This window comes from Sorex araneus, chromosome 3 (assembly GCF_027595985.1).
Source record: "Sorex araneus isolate mSorAra2 chromosome 3, mSorAra2.pri, whole genome shotgun sequence".
Lineage (NCBI taxonomy): Eukaryota > Metazoa > Chordata > Mammalia > Eulipotyphla > Soricidae > Sorex > Sorex araneus.
This window is the reverse complement of record NC_073304.1, coordinates 27,666,047-27,682,943: the sequence shown is the minus strand read 5'-3', so window position 1 is coordinate 27,682,943 and position 16,897 is coordinate 27,666,047. Positions and strand designations below refer to the sequence as shown.

Below are 16,897 nucleotides of genomic sequence, written 5' to 3'. Positions count from 1 at the left end.
AAGTGCCAAGATACAAAATCAAACAAAATATTATTTATATAGCATTCTTATAGAAATACCTATTGTTCCACAAACTTGTACATTTATTTAAAATATTTTACAGTCAAAAAAGAATTTTGCAGTTCTTGGTGGCTCATCATGATGTTATTACATGTGGTTACCATATATTCTTCAGTAAAGCGACTCTCCCTTTTATTACTTAAATACAAAAACTCTGTATTTTTTTAATATTAACCCTTTATAGGCTACATGACAATTTTTGGCAAATTTTTTTTTCTCTACTCATGACTGGTCCAAGGGACACAAGGCACCAATGACTATTGTTGAACATAGAACTAAACTAAATAATGTCAGTGCTAGATGGAGCCACCAGAGGGCAACATCATTTTCTAATCACATTATAAAACAAAACCCTCCATCCACAATGAATTTTATCCAAAACACTTAACAAAAATGATACAATTAAAGAAAAAGGTAATTAAAAAGATTATTTCAAATAGAAATATACATTTAAGATTACCACTTCCCTTGAACTTAAAAGAAGTTTTATTTAGATGGAAGAGAGATTTTGCCTTGCATGCAGGGGACCTGACCCTGGACGGTTCCCCAGCACTGCATATGGTTCCTCAGAGCCCTGCCAGAGTAACCTTTGGGTACGGAGCCAGAAGTAAACATTGAGCATGGCTGGTGTAGCTCCAAAAATCCCCAAATTAAAAACTCTATCAGGCAAGTTATCCATCATAATTGCTCTTTAATACCTGCCAGACTTTTTTCTTCTTTGTAGTTAACTGTGAAAAATTACCTTATTAAAAACTGATTCATAGTTTAGGTCTCTTGGGAAACTTGAATGATTAAATACCTCTCTCTGTCTGTCTCTCCTGGAGGCTCCTGTAGTATTTCTATAGGTCACTTTTTTCATAAATGCACGCTGCCCCTATGATTTTATATATTGTGTGGATGTTTATATAAATGTCCATCAGTGAATTAATTACTAGTCCTTAAGATTTTGAATATGGGCCAGAGTGATAAGGCATTTGTCTTGTATGCAGCCAATCTGGATTCGATCCCCTGCACCACATAATCTCCTGCTCTGCACCAGGGGTGATCCCTGAGCGCATAACCAGGACTAAGCACTGGGAACTGCAAGGTGTAATGTGGTGCCAAAACCAAAAAGAAAAAAAGGAAAAGGAGAAAATTCACTTAAATTGAATTTTCCATTAAATAGCAGGTAGCAATTTTTTGATAAGGTGAGGATTGGGTTTGGGGGCCATACCCAAGTATTTAGGGGCTCGTGCTTAGAGGGGACTCCTGGTGGAGCTTGAGGGCATTATAGGCAGTGCTGAGAATTTAGACCAAGGCTGTGGGCACTGCAGCACTGTAATGTAAGTGCCTTTATCTTCCTTCTTGTACTTGCTCTCTGGATCCAATCGTGTGTGTGTGTGTGTGTGTGTGTGTGTGTATGTGTGTGTGTGTGTGTGTGTGTGTGTGGTTGTGGGTATGTTGTAGGATCAGGGATGGGAACTGCATGCCATAGCAAACTATGGCATGCACTTTGCTACTGAGTCATATCCCTTTGTTCTAACTAGCAGTTTTATCAGTTCAACTCTTGAAAATACAGTACTTTGAGATTGGAGAGAAAGCTCAATGTTCTGAGTGCATTCTTCTTATACCGGAGACTTGGATTTGATCTCTAGCACTGCACAGTACCTGAAGCACTGGCAGGAATGACTGTCAAACCCAGAGCCCCCAAGCCCCATACTGCTGAGTATGGCCCCAAATGCCATTAAAAAAAAAAGTGAAATACAATATATTATTACAGAACCAGAAGAAATGTCATATATTGTTCATAATCTCACTATGTTTCTACTTTTTAACTGTGGCAAAGAGCCATCATTTTTTATATCAAATATGTGGGGCTAAACCATTTAAACATGTAAGAACAAAAATAGAAGTTAGATCTTAACACTAAATGCAAACGCTTAATATGCTAAACATGCAGTGTCATGTAGAGCAAAATGTTGAGAAAATTCTCTTCTATTTTTTTATAGTAAATGAGTAACCAAATTGGTTTTCTGAGTATTAATCTTTTAGAATACTTTAATTTGGACAAGTGAAGATAGAGTAACTGCAAGAGCTTAATGGGATTATATTTGATTATAAGGGATTTTTAAACAATTTTTTTTTAAAAAAAGAACAGTAACATTTAAATTTACAAAAATTTTACCTTAGTTTTTTCATCCACAACTCTGAGTCCATCTGCAGATACCCAAAGGACTGCCTTTACTGCTTTCTTTCCAGTCTTTGGAGAGATATAAAAAAAAAAAGGGGGTGGGGGAAAGAGATACACAAACATAATATTAAAAAAAGGTCATCTTCCATAGAAAACATCGATTTCTGCCTCCCCTAAACACAAGTACAGATGTCTGTCCAAGTTCAGTAGGGACACCCAAAGCCAGATATTCAAACTGCAGATACATTCAGGAAAAAACAAGCCAAAGCCATTAATTGAGAAACACAATGCAAAACAATAAAATTAAGGAGAGGGACAGATGGACTCAAAACCAAGATATCACATTCCATATGGGGCAAAGAATTCATAATTAGATTCTTCACCCACTTAAAAGACCAACTGAAAAACCAAGAGTGAGATAAATATTTAATACATAAGGAGTTACACCACAAGTAGCTTCTATGAGTGTATTTAGGGTAGAGAGTAACATGTCTGAATTAAGATGCTGACCATTCTACTATCCTTTGACCCAATGAGTAGCAAATTGTAGGAAGCTGGCCACCTGGAATTTTCACATTGAAGACTCAAGAAGTCTTCATAATTTTATCTTTTGGGCTTATTTTGGGGCCATATTTTGGTGGTGCTCAAGGATTACTCCTGGCTCTGTGCTCAGGAATCACTGCCAACAAGGCTTAGGGGACCATAAAGTGATGACAATGATTTAACCTGCGTCAGCCACCTGAAAGGCAAGCACTCTACCCAGTGAACTATCTTTTCATTCCTTCATCCTTCTATTATGAAAACATTAATCATTATTCTTTAAGAATTAACACAAAACTGGTTTAATCTTTAATTTGACATTAAATGCAGAGAGACATTTTGGGGACACAGGGGGATTAAAAATTATTGAAAAATAATAATTGCAACATGTATTCCTTTCACTGAAAAACAGAAGGTTTCTTTTGGAAAGCAGAATCATGTAAGAATAAGCTGATGTTTGATTTTATCTTGTGATGGACTGAAAATGGGTCGGGGGAGTTTGTAACAATAACAGTTTCCTTTACAAAAAAAGAATTATCCAAAGATCAAGCAAAATAAAACAAAAGCATAGTGAAGGCTGAGAACAGGTATCAGAACATGTCATCATTAAAAAGATAAAAAAAAAAGTTGGTACTAAAAATAACAGCAGCAGCCTTTAAAAGGGACAGAGGAGGATAAAGAAATGTCTACCATTCTCTCTGTTGTCCAGAAGCCCAGCACTCCCCTGCATGGAATGCATGGCTTTATTTAGACAAATTGTATGAAATCCACTCTGCACCAATCATCTCCACCAGTGGCACATAGTTGAGACCTGCCACTGTATCACTGTCATCTTGTTCACTGATTTGCTTGAGCGGGTGCCAGTAATGTCTCCATTCGTCCCTGTTGCATACTAGTATAGCCCAATGGCATATTGGGGGCTCTTTCAGGGTCAGGGGAATGAGGACCGTTGTTGTTACTGTTTTTGGCATATCGAGTACGCCACGGGTAGCTCTAGGAGTTCATAACGCATTGAAAGGTGACAGGTAAAAAATAATACACAGTAAGGGCCATAGTAGAATTGAAATGTCTACAAATGTTAGAACAATAACACAGTGGGTAGGGTGTTTGTCTTGCACGCGGCCGACCTGGGTTCAATTCCTCCGCCTCCGTCCCTCTCGGACAGCCTGACAAGCTACCGAGAGTATTCCGCCCACACGGCAGAGCCTGGCAAGCTACCCATGGCATATACGATATGCCAAAAACAGTAACAAGTCTCACAATGGATATGTTACTGGTGCCTGCTCGAGCAAATCGATGAACAACGGATGACAGTGCTACAGTGCTACTAATGTTAGAAAGAAGGCATGGTCAGATACATTTTGTGAACTTAGTTATTCCGAGGAGAAGATGAAACAGGGTACAAAATAATTTTCCTAGAGGCATCGAGGTGGATAGTGAGGCAAAGTAATGAAAGTAGCGGGCATGGCAGCAGAAGGAAAGTAGAGGACAAAAAACTCAACAATATAGCAAGCATGACTCTAAAAATATTTTGTTATGGCCTAAAAGTCTGGTTGCAACAAGGCGCGGTGGAAGACCAAAAGTGGGAAAGGTTTAGCAAGAAGGACTTGTATACCTGCTATGAAATGGACAACTAGGAACTACTACACGAATTTAAAAACCATTAGACAGACCAACAGTATGGTTGAGGGTTTGAAAAGAGACTATGAAGAGGCAGAAAGACTATAAGATCACAAGGGAGGCAAAGTGAAGGTTGATTGAGTTCTCTTGGTTGAGATAAGAATGGATATGAGAAAGTCTTAAAAGGTAAACGTAAGGGAGAAGTTCTGTATTTCTCTCTGGTTCCTGATTTCTATTACTGGCGGAACAGATGAGGGTGGAAGAGCTGCAAATCAAGTTTGAAAAGGGAAGAATAAAATTTCAATTTTAGACAAGCAAAGTTTGAGATGTTTATGCAGCACCGAAGTGGATAATAATGGGATATATAGGTCTCAGGATTGGTAGAAAAGTCTACAATGGAATTTTAGATTTAAGACATGAAGTTGTATAAGTCCTAGAAATAAGAGGAAAAATAGCCAGTGAGTCAGAATGAGGAAGAACTAGGGTTATGAAATGCCCAATGTCTAAGGTCTCTGGCAAGAGAAAACTGAAACAAGTAAGATACCAAACGCTGTAAAATGGTCAAGTAAAGAAAAATGTGAAGTGTCCATTTGGATTGATCAATTAATTATTAGGTTTCTTGGGTCACAACTGGCGATGCTCAGGTTCTGCACTCAGATATTACTCTTGGCTGTGCTTGGGGGACCATATGGGATCCTGGGGACCAAGCCTGGCTCGAAACACCCTACATGCTATACTATCACTCCAGCCCCATCTATTTAGATTTAGTAATAAAAATGAAGGCAGAGTGAGAGAGAACATGATGATTAATTTCATATTTCAAATCAGCTAGCCTATGGCTGCTCAGCTGCTTATTCAAATACTAGTCTAGATGTTGCTGTGAAGCTCTTTGTGGGTAAGAATAACATTTAAAATCAATTAACTTTCTATAAAGGAGATCACCTATAATAAGACAGTGGATCTAATCCAATCATTTGATGGAAGCTAGTGGAAATCTGTTTCTCCTGGAGTTTTCGTCCAGAAGAAATTCTGCCTGAGTTTCCAGTCTACTAGTAAGCCCTACAACCACATAAATCAATCATAGTAGTCTATTTGTTAACAGGACCCTGAATAATAGAGGTGAAAGTAGACTAGAATGGGTTGAGAAGTAAATAAAAATTAAGAAGCATGCATTATTAAATACAAATACTCTTATGAGGAGACTAAATCTGGCAGTGCTCAGGGCTTATTCCTGGCTCTGCACTCAGGAATCATTCCTGGAAGGCTTGGGGGATGATATGCACTGCTGGGAACTGAACTCAGGTTAGTCACGCACAAGGCAAGCACCCTACCCACTTTACTATTACTCTGGTCTTCAATTCTCAATCATATACATATACATCCATATATGTATGTGTATAAGATTAAAACCAAATGTATGTATGTATATGTGTATATTATATGTATATATATTTGGTTTTAGGGCCACATCTGGCAGTGCTCAGGGGTTACTCCTGGCTTGGCACTCAGGAATCACTCCTGGCAGGCCAAGAGGCCATATGGAATGCTGGGGATAGAATCCAGGTTAGTCATGTGCTTCTGCCTGAGTGCCTCAGGCAAGTGCCTTACCTGCAATATCTTCAGCCCTACCTTCACCCCTATCCTCCTGCCATACTCTCTTTTAAAAAGATTTTCTAGGGTCCAGATAGGTAGCACAACGGGCACTTGCACATGCTGACCCATTTTGATCCCCGGCACGGGATCCTCAGAGAATTGCAAGTACAATCCCTGAGCACAGAGCCAGAACTATAGAAAGCCCTGAGCCCATCCAGGTTTAGCTCCAAAAGCAAAAGCAAAAAAAAATTTTTTTTTCTAAAACACAGGAGCTACAGGGCAATGGGAAATAGAGGATCAATAAATCTATGATAAACAAGTTTGATATATTAGAAACATAATGGACTTTGGAGTAAGACATACATAAGTTTCAATGTCACAATTCATAAGCTAAAAGCAGTTACATAACTCTCAGATTATATTTTTCATCAGTAAAGAATATGAAATACAGGTATTTTCCTGGAAGTTAAGGATAAATTTAGACAATAAACTACTGGCAGTCATTTATTACTATATTCTTGTTTAAAAATGTTGTTTGATTTTGGGTCACATCTGGCAGCACTTCTGGTGGGGTGGGGTGGGTGGGCTACTTTTGATATCGTGTTCAAGAGTTGCTCCTGGCATCGGAACCAAGTGAACCAAATGGTGTTAGGAATGGAATTCATGACTCCAGCATGCAAAACCCTTTTGGACTTTCTCCACAGCCGTGTGTGTGTGTGTGTGTGTGTATGTGGTGTGTGTGTGTGTGCGTGTGCATGTGTGTGTGTGTTTGGTCCATGCCTGACAATGTTCAGGGCTTACTCCTGGTTCTATACTCTGGATCATTCCTGGCAAATACCTTTGCCCTATACTATCACTCTGGCACCCAGCCTTAATTATTTAGAAAACTTTTAAAATCTACTCCCAAGAGTAAAGTTTCTTGAAAGTGTGTCCACACAATAATAGGCTTTTAATGTTGAACAGAAAGTCTGTGGAAAGAGAGGAAGATCAAGAAAGAGAGAAATTCAGAGAACAAAATCTTCCATGAAGTGGAATGGGATGAGGCTAAAACAGAATTTTCAGACAGGGAGAGGGACATCCCTCCTTTGAAATGGAGGGATGACATGAAGCCAGGCAGAAATTAAAATAAGCTTATAAGGAGTGGTAGCTGAGGGATTTCATTTTGGAGAACCATAAATTCATCTGTGAAAGAAATGAAATTATCTATTTACTTTGCTTGGAAGGGTAGGGAAACAAGCAGAGTAAGTACTGACGATCAGAACAGCAGTACAGGAGTAGCATAGCACAGTGACTCAACTTTGGAACCAGGTCTGTCTGAACTTGCATTCTGGTTCTGCTACTTACTCGTATCACCCAGGGAAAATTACTTAACTTCTCTATGCATTAATTTCCATACCTATATTAAGAGGCTAGTAATCTCTCAAACTCAAGGAATTGTTAGAATTAACTGAATAAATTATATAAGAAATTTTGAACTAGGATGGGCATAGAATTTACTGCCCAAACTGGGATCCCATTTGAAAATGAGAGATGGCTACCACAACCCAGACACAGAGACTGTTTCTGGCAAACTAAGATGAGAGTCACCCCATCATCTACAGAACTGCCTATATCTAATCAACATTTATGTAGCATTAATTTTTTTCGTGAAACCTTGAGGGGAAGGTTTTTTTCCATATACATGGTTTGCTATTTAAAACTTAGATCAGTATCTGGCACAGATCAAAAGTTTAATATATTATTTATTTGGGGGCTGGAGTGATAGCACAGTGGGTAGGGCGTTTGCCTTGCACGCGGCCGACCCGGGTTCGATTCCCAGCATCCCATATGGTCCCCTGAGCACCGCCAGGGGTAATTCCTGAGTGCAGAGCCAGGAGTGACCCTTGTGCATCGCCAGGTGTGACCCAAAAAGCAAAAAAAATATATATATATATATATATATTATTTATTCAATAAACTACTTATTTAGTTGGAATTTTGAGTCACTGCTCGATACTAAGCCTGGTTATGCTTAGGGTCCATATGTGCCAACTGGAACTGGGGTCTGCTGCATGCAAAAGTGCCTTAACTCCTGTACTCTTTCCAGTTCAGTTTAAGAAATCTTTGGAAGAAATAAATTTGCTAAATATCTGCTATAGGTTACAGGAGAAAATGAACTAATGACATAGAAGACTGACAGCCCTGAAAATCCTATACTAAAAATTCAAATTTTTAGTTTTATTTTTGGGAGGACTTGGGGCCACACCTGGCTGTTGCCTTGGGTCTACTCTGGGTTCTGTGGGAGGGGGGGACACCATGTGATGCCAACGTTGAACAGGGATTAGCTGCTTAATTTAAGACAAGTGCCTTAACCCTTGTACTCCCTCTCTCTCTCTGGCTCCCTTTTTATTGATTGACTGCAGTGCCAGGGATCCAATCCAGGTATCCTACATATAAAACATGTACTTTATCACCAAGCCACATCATCAGTCAGCTCGCTCTCTGTCAGCCACAGACTTCAACATCTGAGGCAAAACGAAACTCTTCAAGGTAGGAAGGCTTAAGACAAATAAAAGGGCATTATAAGGGCCACACCTTGAAGCATTCAGGGCCACGTAGTACCAGGGATCAAGTTCAGGGACACACACATGCCCAGTATGTGTGCTACTACTTAAACCACTATCTATGTACCCAAAAGGCCATTTTAATAGACTGTTTTCTCAGTCTTCTCACTGAGTCAGGTAAATAAAACACTTCCTTGGTGGATTGTACTTTTATGAAAATATACCTGTTTTTTTTGAGGTGTGTTTTACAATTTTTATGATGTTATGTCAGTGTATCAGAGAGACATTGTATTTGTCGTAATTTACGGCCTATGAATTGATTGATTGTAGTGCCAGGGATCCAAACAGAGGAAGAAAACAGTTAATATGATTTAAAAATTTTTTAAAAATTTGTTTTGAGGTACCATGATTTATAAAGTTATTCATAGTTGGGTTTCAAGCACGCAATTTTCAACACCATCCCTCTACCAATATCTCCAGTTAGCTTCCTACTCCCCAGGATACCTCCTTAAAAACTAATGTTTTTAGTTAACATGATTTCTTCTTGTATTTGTTCATAAGTTGGGTGCTGGCTCTCAAATATCATAGCTGTTTGACACATTACAGTTACTCTGATCAAGTACCAGGCAATTAACATTCAAGGTGCATGAAGCTGAAAAGTAAGTCCAACATGCCCCTTACCTTCTTAAATATTCTCTGTAGCAATGTTATTTTTGTATATCTTAGGTCATTCAGTTAAACTAAATGGAGTATGAACACTTTTTAGAAAGTAGAGTTTTAGCTTTTATTTTCCCTAAAATTTTCTACTCAACTCAGTACCTTACCAGATAAATTGAAATGTATTTAACTAAAAGATACATGTTATATGTATGTATATATAAACTCAAAGAAAAAATCTGAAATGTAAAATTTACACATATCTTAGTGGCACTAAAACCCTTTTAAAACAAGACTAGTAATACTTCAGAAATTAATAAAAAATGTGGTAGCAACTTTTAAGTAACTTCTAAGCCCAGTTTGTAGCATGGATATAAGACAGTTTATCATCATTTTGCCAACATTTTCTATTTTACTTTTGTTTTTCTTTTTTTCTTTCTGAGTCATACCCAGCAATGCTCAGGGGTTACTCCTGGCTCTGCACTCAGGAATCATTCCTGGTGGTGCTGGGGGACCATATGGGGTGTTGGGGATTGAATCCATGTTGGCCATGTGCAAAGCTAATGTCCTACCCACTGCTCTGGCCCCTATTTTACTTTGTTTTTTGGCCATACCTTGCAGTGCTCAGGAATCACTTCTGGTGGGCTCAGGGACCATATGGGACGCCAAGGGTCAAACCCAGGTTGGCTGCATGGAAGGAAAGTACCCTACCTGCTATACTCTCTCCAGCCCCAACATTTTCTATTTTAATAATTTCAACTTTATAGATAGAATCAAACCAAACAGAGTCAGTGTATGAAAATCAGTTTTACAACAAAGAAAAAACTGCTTATTCTTTGGGAAGAAAATGGGTCTGGCCTATAAAGAACTTCAATAACTTCGAATTTAAGTCAGTGAAATTTAAGCTGAAAGATCAAGTTAACTGGAAAATGAAAGATGAACTCTATTCTAAATATCTATTAAAATTAGCATTTGCCTTAATTTTTTTTGTTTGCTTATTTCTAAGCAAACTAAACAGGCCTGGAATAGGGAGAAAATGAGAACAGGTAGGCAAAATAAGTCAGAATGAAAAAAGACAGATATAGATGGCCATACAGGTGCATAAAAGAACCAAAACAAGGGGACAGAAAACAAAATCAAACCACAGATAATGAGAACAGAACTGCGGCTACCTAAGGGAGCAGGGTGGTAAATAAGAGTCTTATAGGCTATGTGGTGGAAGGTTATTGTTCTGTGGTATGGTAACATTGCACCCCCATGCATATGAAAATCTTGACATTTATATACATACATGTTTATGTATGTATAAATACATATTCATATACATATATATCTTACATTCTTTTTTTTTTTTTTTGAAACAACTGGCATGCTCAGGGCTTATTTCTGGCTCTGTGCTCAGGAATCATGGCTGGCGGGTTTGGGAAATGTATGGGGTACCAGGGACTGGGATTAAAACTGTGTCAGCTGCATGCCAGGCAAATGACCCGCTGTACTATCTCTCTGGTCCCAACACTCTCGTAAACTAATTTTACCTTAATAAATTATATTTTAGAATGAAAAATGATAGCAAATACTAAGTTTGTTACAAATTATAAAATCAGGAAACATGTCCTGTAAGTAAAAGAAACACACAGGTATCTCAACATGGAACTAATAATAAAACAAAAACAGCTGCAAGAGTAACGAAAATAGTAACTATTTTCAAGGATGGGGGGTTGTGCATCCCGCTGTGTTCAGGGTTTACTCCTGACTTTGCACTAAAGATCACTCCTGGTAAGGTGTAGGGAACCATATAGGGTGCTGGGAGTTGAACCCAGGTCAGCAACATGAAAGGAAGCAAGTGCTCTGCTAACTGTACTATCCTCCAACTCCAGAAATAGTAAATTCTAAATCTAGATTCTAAGATTACTTTCCCTTACATATAAGAGCTGTTCAGTTTTTAAAAAAGTTGAAATAACTAATTAACAATAAAGAATTGCTAGCCACCTATCTCCAGATTATTATTACTATATTTTTAGTAGATATAAAAAAACTTTTTTTTGGGGGGGGGGGGCTTTTGGGCCACACTTGGTGCTGCACAGAGCTTAATCCTGGTTCTGCACTCAGGGGTCACTCCTGGCAGGACTCAGGGGACAATAAAGGTGCTGCAGATTGAACCCAGGTCAGCTGTATGCAAGGCAAGAACACTCCTAGCTGAATTCTATTTCTGGTTAGAAACCACATTTTAAAAAACTGTCTGTCAACTGTCATCCCGTTGCTCATCGATTTGCTCGAGCAGACACTGGTAGCGTCTCCACTGTGAGACTTGTTGTTACTGTTTCTGGCATATCGAATACGCCACAGGTAGCTTGCCAGGCTCTGCCGTGCGGGCGAGATGCTCTCGGTAGCTTGTTGGGCTCTCCAAGAGGGGCGGAAGAACTGAACCCAGTTTGGCTGCATGCAAGGCAAATGCCCCACCTGCTGTGCTATCATATGTAAATAATATTCCTAGTATACTGATAAGATTCTTATAGGTGCTTTTTCATTTTACATACTGGTTTTTAATCTCAGAAAGTACATGAGATAGATTCTATCTGGGCAAGTACATCAGATTTCTATCTGGACAAAATGTGATTGAATGCATTTAAATCAGGGACTGGAAAACGTTTTGTGAAAGAAAATAAGTTAACACGTTGTTTTACAACCAAAAGTTTCTATCACAATTACTCAATTCTATTACTATAGCAGAAACATGACTAGAAAAAATACATAAATGGGCATGACTCAGTCCCAATAAAACTTAAATTTACAAAAACAGTGGGCTACATAGCTTGCCAACCTTTGATATACTTATTATCCCCAGAAAGTGACCATTAATTCAATCTTTTTGAAAAATTAACTAATCATATTAAAATGAGGCATGCTTACAATTATATTTTTCTCCTTTAGTTTCCCCCCCCCACTTTCTTTATAAATGTGTTTATATCCTATCTATTATTTTATTTTATTGGGGGGTGGGTTTGGGCTACACCCAGTGGTGCTTAAGAGTGACCCCTAATAATGTTTTTGGGGACCATATGTGGTGCTGGGATTCAAACAGGTCTGCTGCAGGTAAGACAAGTGCCTTAACCTCTGAACATCTCTTTGGCCCAGTATCTACAGGTTTAAACTAAAAGATCTAGATCTCAAATCTAGATTCTACAATTTCCAAGATCACCAATGGGATAAGAGCATGCAATTAATTAACAAAAACAGAAGTGGTGTTTGGCAGAAAGGCAAACTGCTAGGCATGTGCAAACAAGTTAAGCAGATGTTCTAATGTAAGCCAAAACAGAAATGCTATAAAGACAAACGAAAGCATAATTTGGCACGGCTAGAAATGTTAAGAAGCAACAGTCAATCTGGACAGGAATGGCAGAGAAAGTCACTTTCTGAGAGTGATGTGTCATTCTATTAAGCAAAGTTCTTTCTGTTACAAACCAAAGAGGTCTTCAAGGGTACCCAGAGTTTAAGAATTGCAGGTCAGTCATTCTGTCCCCCACAAAAATAATCCAGTCATTACAGAGTAATAATGATAGATATATTAACAGGCTACCAGGATTTGGTGTGCCTTATGATACATGAACAAGAAATTTCTTCTATAGAGACACACACAGAACTCTCAGACCTGAGCAACTTGCGGCAGAGATGGCCTGGGACTTTGCAATAGGCCTCCTCCGCTGGGCCGCTCCAGATGGGGGCAGGCGCCGTCCCACTGCCTGCCCTCTAAGAGCTCCAGCAGTCGCCATATTCTAGAAGCTAGCAAGAAGCACCAGCTCCCACATGGCCACGATCCAGAGACACACACAGGAATGTCAGACATGAGCAACCTGCAGCAGCAATTTCTTCAGACCCTAATTATCAAAATCTTAGAATTCCTAAAGCGTGCAGCCATGATATCCATAACAAGCAATACAAAACACATTGTCTAGCAATTGTATTTTCAGCAGACATGAGGGGAGGTAGGACTGGTCTCGAAATATCAAAGGTAACTAAAGTAGAGAAAGAATACCTTGCAAATTGTCTGCCACACAAGCAGGGGGAGGTATGTAATGGGGGGGTGGGGGATACCGGGGATTTTGGTGGTAGAAAATGTGCACTGGTGAAGGGATGGGTGTTGGATGACCAGATGATAGAAGTTCACACATGAAATTTTTGCTACTGTATCTCATGGCGAATTAATAAAAAATAAAAATTAAAAAATTTTCTTCTACAGAAAACTCAACTTTTCTTTAAAAATATATATACATAAATACACACATACATGTATATATATATAATTTTTAAGGCCATATATATGGCCTTAAAGCTTATAATTTGATGATATAATTCAAAGAACAAAGAAGTGAAGGAAAAGTCAATCTTTCTGTTCTTTTGGGCCACATCTGGCAGTGCTCAGGGCTTACTCCTAGCTCTACACTCAGGGATCATGCCTGGAGGACTCAGGGACTATACTGGGATGCCACGGATCGAACCTGGGCTGGCCATGTGCAAGCCAAGTGGTGCAAAGGCAATTTGAAAATGGGTATTTTTCCATTAAAGGTATAGTAACTTTTAATGATTGTCACTCCAGCCCTGAAAATGCAATTTTTTTTGCAGGACTTGAGAATGGTATTCCTTCATTAAAAATAGAGTAAGTTTTAATCTGGGACACTAAGAAGATTCACTATGTCCTGCACATTCCCATGTGAGAGAAGTCTTTAAAGGCTTTCAGGGAAAAAGAAATATGTGTGATGTGCTATGAACCATAAAAGAAAGAGAATTTTGGAGGTAATTCTGCTCTTCCAGTTTTCCAAATCACTTTTAACTGAGGAAATGAAGAAATGCAGGAGATATATTCTAATATTAGTCCCATAATTCATTTGTTTATAGTATGTGTAGAAATGAAAATCAGACATCTCAAATCCAACCCATGCAATACTAAATACATCATACTCCTCACAGTGAATGATTTCATGGTGATACAACGTGGATATCATTTACGTCCTGAATTGCCCCATGACGAATGAATGAATGAGTGTTTCCTCTCATCTCAATGGCCTTGTCTATTCCTTCAGTCTAAAATAACTTTCTCCTCTTACTTTGGCTGGCACTGAGTTTTAGGTCTCAGACTTCAGTGTTAAGTCCTAGAAACCTTCTTCACAACTTCTTCCCTGCTCCAGTAGTATACTATTACTATTGTACAGTTTGGTAACTATATTTTGATTTGTATGACTTCTCCCACTACAAGGTAAATTTGACAGAAGATCTATAACTCACTTTTTCAGTCATTAAATGAAGGTCGTGTTTTGCTTTTGGGCCAGTGGTGCTCAGGCCTTCTGGCTCTGGGGGCTCAGGGGGCCATGTAGGATGCCAGGGATCCCTGGTTGGCCGTGTACAAGGCAAGCTCCCTACCCACTATACTATCGTCCTGGCCCTATATAAAAGTATTTTTGAGGAGCTAATATGGACACATATCAGTCTATGCATTGAAGATTTGTCAGAGCACAAAAGATGATGATCTCTGTTCTTAGAGGCCTTAAATCCTACAGAGGAAAAGATGAACAAGTAAGCAAAATGTATGCTTTATCATATAATAATTAAGTTGGCAATGAAAATAATGAGTGTGCATGCACGAAGGAGGCTTATTATTTGAAATTTGAAACAGGAATCTCAGTGAGGCACTCAATGAGAATGGATCTTCTGAGCAAAGGTTGGAAAGAGACGAAGAAGTGAGTCATGCCTGTATCTGTGTACATGCATTATACTAAATGCAAAGGCCCTGAGGTGAAAGCATATCTGAAATGTTTAAGGAATAACAAGGAGGCTAGTGAGGGTAGAGCTCAGGAACATAAGAAGAGGAAGCTAGCAGAGGAAAAGGGACAGAAGGAATTTATATACAATGGTCCAAATGCTTTGTAATGCTCAAAATGGTGTAGATGAGGAAACTTCTGAAGGACCTGTGGCAGTGAAAAACACGAATCAAATCTCTGTATTAAAAAGATCATTTGAATCAGTATCTGGAGAAGAAATAGTAGAGGAAATAACAATGAGAGCAAGGGGAGCAGCAGATTGTTGCAATCAGGAGAGCAGAAAATGGCTTGGACTGGAAATAGAGTATAAGAGAAATAAAAGGGATCTGGATCATATATAGAATTTCTAAATTCTGCTGGAATTCTGCAGAATACTGCCCTATATACTGATAGAAAGACTAGAAGAGAGTAGTTTCAGAAATAAGAATTAGGAATTTGTGATGTTAATGTAAGATGTCTACTACATACCAAAGTAGAAATGTTATTAATGATGATATCTAGTACCCACTTCAATAGGCTATTTTCTATATTTTTCTGAATCTTCACAATAATCATGGTTGGTATCCATGTTACACTCATTTTAGAGATGAAATAGTGAATTGTTGAGAATCTTTCCTAAGGTTACAAAGCTAGTAAATGGCTGCATGAGGATTAAATGCAAGAAATGTGGTCACTCAGAAGGTGTGCCCAACTCCTATGCTATTCTGCCTCAGACATAATATTATTATGAAATTCAGAAGAAATGTCTAGAAATAAAAATCTCAGTATCTGCAGCACAGAGGTGGTATCTGAATTCCTGACACTGGATGAGATCTTTAAGGGAGAGGTATTGGCCAAGAAGAGTCCACAGATTGAGAGCAGGCTGCAACACAAGGGAAAATTACAAATTTGATCCCTGAACTCCAAACAAAAAGTGTTTCAAGGTTTGGTGAAAGAATATGTCATGTCGGATGCTGCCTGAGAGTTTAAGGACACAGGACCACTGGAATAGTAACATAGAAGATATGACAAGAAGAATCTTGATGAAATTTTGTAGAATCCTCATTAAATGTGTTCAAAGGAGAAGGGAGAGCCAGAACTTAAGACATCAAGATGCAGACTTAAAAATTAACATATGGGTTACTTTTATGCTAGCGTAAATCCATTAGAGAAAAGAATAGTCCATTATGAAGGAGAGAGGAGGTGACATTGCTGGAATAAGAATGGGCATAATGCAAATCTACAGAAGATACAGGGTTTGGAGCACGAACACTTAGGAGGGAATATAATGCATGATCATGGCTACAGGTCTGGTACTAGATGTGGTTGGCATACATGAAAATTTTCTTCTGACTCCATTTTTTTTTCTTTTTCTTTTTTTTTTTTTGCTTTTTGGGTCACACCTGGCGATGCACAGGGGTTACTCCTGGCTCTGCACTCAGGAATTACCCCTGGCCGTGCTCAGGGGAACATATGGGATGCTGGGATTTGAACCCGGGCCGGCCGCATGCAAGGCAAACGCCCTACCCGCTGTGCTATCTCTCCAGCCCCCTCCATTTTTTTTTCAAAGTAGAAAAGTTTACTGTAGATAAAGTAGGAAAGTAGAAGAGAAAGGGAAAGTTAGCAATGAACTAAGTTCCAATTTTTTTTTTCAATAACAAGTTTTTTTTTTTTCAAAACGAGTGAAAAGAGTGAGTTAGAAATTCTAGAGGCTTGAAGAAAAATAAGGTGTCAAATCATCATCTAAAAACAAAGAGCTGCTGTGAATGTGGCTCAATGATATGGTGCCTGTCTGCACACTGGAGATGTGAGTGAGATTCCAGCACAGCAAATTAAAAAAAAAAAAGTAAATGGGATAAAACAAACACCAGAACAACAGTGAATATCTTGTTAATCTTTCTAGCTAGCTACAAACTAGCACA

General features: G+C 38.7%; 1 protein-coding gene across 7 annotated transcripts in view; it reads right to left on the bottom strand.

The window, feature by feature from the left end:
• Positions 1-16,897, bottom strand: part of NUMB (NUMB endocytic adaptor protein) — a 147,248-nt gene that overhangs the window by 15,927 nt on the left and 114,424 nt on the right. For all 7 annotated transcript variants that reach the window (XM_004612293.2, XM_055130737.1, XM_055130739.1 and 4 more), the window contains one exon: positions 2,225-2,299. In XM_004612293.2, the coding sequence (XP_004612350.1) occupies positions 2,225-2,299 (75 nt within the window). The remainder of the gene's footprint in view (positions 1-2,224; positions 2,300-16,897) is intronic.